The following is a 4,086-nucleotide window of genomic DNA, read 5'->3' on the forward strand; positions in this document are numbered from 1 at the left end:
GACTCCCCAGAGGAGTGCGGGGAGGCTCTGCGGAGAGTCTGTGCCCCGTCCTGGGGTAGGGCCGGCTGAGAGGCTGAGATGAGCTTGAGGTCCTGGGTGAGGCGGCCCGGGGTGAGGGGCGGGGTGCCCCGGCGCTGGGGGACTTGGGGTGGCGGGGGGCTGGATGCCGGAGGCAGGAGCAAGGAACCGTGGGAGCCGGATGCCCGGGGAGGGGCACTTGGGAAAGTTCTTGGAGGGCCTGGGCTGTGGCCAGGGGGGCTGAGACCTCCTCGGGGGGTAAAGGCTACAGGAGAGGCCCCCCCTGAGGCCCCTGCCGCAAAGGACAGCCGCTCAGGCTGCCGCGGGGGTGTCTCTGGCGTACTTGGTGGGCCGGCGGCCAGACTCGGGGACAGCTCCCCGGGAGGCTGGCCCAGCTGCCCGGGGCTGGACGACGGGGACCTGGCCGAGGCTGGGGGAGGCAGGAAGTGCTCCGCCACTCCCAGGCCGCCCCGGGCCCCGGGCAGCGGGGGCGCCGGCTGGTTGGCCTGTGGGGAGCGGGCGCCCGGCTGCAGCGGGGTGAGCAGGGGAGAGTCCGAGGAGGACAGGGAGCCTCCCAGCGCCTTGTGGAAGTGGCCGAACCCGGCTGTGGCGGCCGCAGCGGCGGCCGCGGCGGATGGCGTGGGTGCCGAGGAGGAGCTGCCCACCCCAGGCGGCGGGGAAGAGCTGGACGAGGGCAGGAGCGGGCTCAGTCCGGCGGGTGCAGAGAATCCAGCCAGCTGTTGGATGTGGAAGGAGGAGGAAGACGGCGTGTCCACCTGCGACGGGCTGCTGGCGGGCGAGGCAGAGCCCAGCGCCGACGGGATCAGGGACTGCAGCCGCTTCAGGTGCCGGGGCGTCTGCCCGGCCCCGAGGCCGCCCAGCCCGGGCCCCGGGGGAGGCCGGAAGATGGCGGCGGGCAGGCGCGGGTGGTGGGTGAGCGCGATGGCCACGGAAGTGGTGGCGGCGGCGGCCTGCAGCGGCGCCTGGATCAGCGGGGTCCAGATGACGGGCGTGGGGGTCGGCGTGGCAGAGGCGGCGGCCTGGACGCGGTGGGCGCAGTGCGCCATCTCCCGGTCGTGCTGCACGATCTGCTGGATGATCTCGTTCTCCTGGTAGTTGAAGACGCCTGAGTTGAGGTCGTGCTGGACTTTGTGGAGGAGGATGGAGTTCTTCTTGCCTGGGCCACAGAACAAGAGCAGGAGCTCAGGGTAGGGTGGGAGGAGAGGGGAGCCCGCCCGGCCTGTGCAGCGGGGGGAACCCACCCTCCCGCGGGGGCCGCCTCACCGATGCGGTCCAGGCGGTCCAGCGCCACCGTCTCAAAGGCCCGCCGCATCATGGGGTACTCTTCCAGGACCTCGTTGAAGTTGTCCACGCTCAGCGAGTAGAGGCGGCAGTAGGTGTCAGCCCTCACGCTGGCTGTGCGCCGGCCCCGCGTCAGCAGGCAGATCTCTGCCAGGATGGCAGGAGTCACGGGGGGGAGGGGGTTGCGGTGGGGCAGACTCCAAAGGATCCCCCACCCTACCCTGACCTGGGGCCCCGCTGTCTGGGACAGAAGCTGGACAGGCTCACAAGGCCCCACCCCTAGGCCGTGACCGCATCGGGGATGCCAGCCCCCAACCAAATGGGTACCAGACTGTCTTTCTCATCTCTGGGACCACCCCTGTCCTGGGCTCACGGACACCCGCCTCCAGGCAGTGGCGTGAGGGTCTGTGATGTCATCCTCGGTGTCTCTCCAGCCCATTACTCTGTCCCCCCAGGGCCCCTTGGCTGTCTCACCTCCAAAATAGGAGCCATCCGCCAGCTTGGTCTCCTTATTGCCCTTGGTGAGCACGCTGACCACCCCGTGCTGGATGAAGTACATCTTCTTGCCGATGGTGCCTTCGCGGATGATGTAGTCCCCCGGCTGGAAGACCTCAAAGCGCAGCTTGGTCAGCATGGAGGTCACAAAGTTGGGGTCCGCGTTGGCAAACAGCGGCATGGAGGCCACCAGCTTTCGGCAGTTAAAGTTGATGATCTCCTGCTCCCCAGACAGGGTGGATTGAGAAAGGGAGGTGGAGGTGAGGGAAGCCACCAGCAGGAAGGCCTGGAACCCCTCCCGGGCCGGCAGCCACCAAGCTCACCTCCCGCAGCGGCTCGCTCAGCTCGCCCAGGATGCTCTCCTCGTCGAACATCTTGCCCTGGTAGCGGTGCTCGTAGTAGTCATGGATGCGCTGCCGGGTGTCGGGTGGGAGCTTGTGGAAGGACATGTACTGCTCCACCTGCTTGTACTGAGTCCCAGGAGAGAGGGAGAGGGCGTTACCCCCTCGCCAGCCAGCCCCACTGCCGCAGCTCGCACCACCCTGTCTCGGCTGCTGGTGACCAGAGCTGGCACAGACCCTGTGGGCCTTTACGGCCGACCTGTGAGATTGAGGTCCTCGGTGTGGGTGTGGCCCTGACTCCCAGCCACTTGGAGTGGAGGAGGGGCGCCATCAGAGCGTCCACTCCTCACCATGTTCAATACTGTGAAGTCGGCAGGGCGACAATAGGGACTGTCCAACTCCCAGTTACAGGAGACCCACTGACCAGGAGGTCGATCGAGTTTCCTCTAAACATCGGTCTCTTCTGTGTTACACTGTGGACCAGAGAGGCCTCACCCACAGACTCTAGAAGGAGCTGTTTCCCATCAGTTGTAACAAACTGGCAGAGGCAGCAGAATGGGCTGCAGTGGGTTAGAGGGATTGGAGGCTGAAGCCAGGATGCCTGACCCATCAGGTGGGGCATGTATCCAAACATGGCCTCGGCTGAGGCTGTCTTTTGTTGAAGAGCAACTCCAGCCCAGGAGAGGGGCTGGGTAGAGCAGCGGCCTTAAAAAGAGGTTTGGGCACAAGAGACTTGTGAACCTAAGTGCCCAGGGCTTCACCAAATGAGAAATGCTCCTGCTCAGCCCGGGGGTGATGGGTGGGTGCTGTTCCAGCCATCCCTGGATTGTGGGTGGAGAGCGGGGATCCTCAGAAGCATGGCTGGGACAGGAGGCACAATTAGGCAAGAACAGATGTTCCCCACACTGAGATGTAAGAGAAGTCCCTGTACCCCAGGAACAATCAGAAACAGGGGAGTCTGTTTTCACGTACTAGCGCTCCAAAGAGGTGGGGACACGGCTGCAGAGAGATGACAAAAAGGAACTGAGAGCTGGGAGCTGAAGTTCCCTAACGTTCTTCCAGCCGCCGTGACCCAGGCAGGGGCTGGCCAGGATAAAGGGGAGGGAGATGACAACGGGGGCAGCCATTAACAAGCATCAAAGATGGCTCCTGGTTTCTGGCCTGGGCGTCTGCGCCACTGTATCCACTAACAAGACAGACAAGAGTGGAGGTTTGCAGTGGAGAAGGCGGGAGACTGTTCTCATTTTGGACATGGTGAGGCTGAGGTCCAGGGAGGCATCAGGTAGTCTGGGGCTGAGGAAAGAGGTGGGGGCTGATTATACTATTTGGGTCCCACTGCACTGAGATGGACACAGAACGTGGGGTGAGGGTGAGGTGGGAAAGGAGCAGCCCCTAGGAAGATGGGGGAGAGAGAAGCAGAGAGCTGGGCCCAAGCCACCAGGGGCCCAACGTGGGATGACTGAGAAGACGAGCCAGCCAAGGAGAGCAGGGAAGAGAATGGAGAGTGCGTGGTCACGGAAACAAGTGCGAAGCCAAGCAGGGTGTCATAACTGTCAGAGGCCAAGCAAGACAAGGACCCCAAAGGACCCGCTGGCTTCAGCAACACGGAGGGTAGAGGTAACCTCAGACTCAGTGGGCTGAGAGAAGAAAGTGCATTCAGCAGCCATAAACAATGCAAGTTTTTTGGTTGGTTGGTTGGTTTTAGGAATTTGTCCATGAAAAAGAGGCAGACAGCAGAAAAGATAGCAGGCAAAGGCCGATGATGGTGGAGGGACAGATGTTTTTAAGAAGGGAGAGATGGAGCACGTTTCAATGCTGATGGGAAGGCCCTCAGAGAGGAGGAGGCTGGAGGGGATACTGGGCATGGGGTGGGGAGGTCAGGAGGGAAAGGGGCCCTCAGTCAGGAGAGACAAGCCCCCAATTTCAGCAG

General features: G+C 63.3%; 1 protein-coding gene across 1 annotated transcript in view; it reads right to left on the bottom strand.

The window, feature by feature from the left end:
* Positions 1-4,086, bottom strand: part of HCN4 (hyperpolarization activated cyclic nucleotide gated potassium channel 4) — a 43,428-nt gene that overhangs the window by 264 nt on the left and 39,078 nt on the right. Inside the window, 4 exon segments of the mRNA XM_007446643.1 lie at positions 2-1,195; positions 1,303-1,467; positions 1,795-2,035; positions 2,139-2,285. Of these exon segments, the coding sequence (XP_007446705.1) occupies positions 2-1,195; positions 1,303-1,467; positions 1,795-2,035; positions 2,139-2,285 (1,747 nt within the window).

This window comes from Lipotes vexillifer, unplaced genomic scaffold (genome assembly GCF_000442215.2).
Source record: "Lipotes vexillifer unplaced genomic scaffold, Lipotes_vexillifer_v1.1 scaffold242, whole genome shotgun sequence".
In the NCBI taxonomy this organism is placed as follows: Eukaryota; Metazoa; Chordata; class Mammalia; order Artiodactyla; family Lipotidae; genus Lipotes; species Lipotes vexillifer.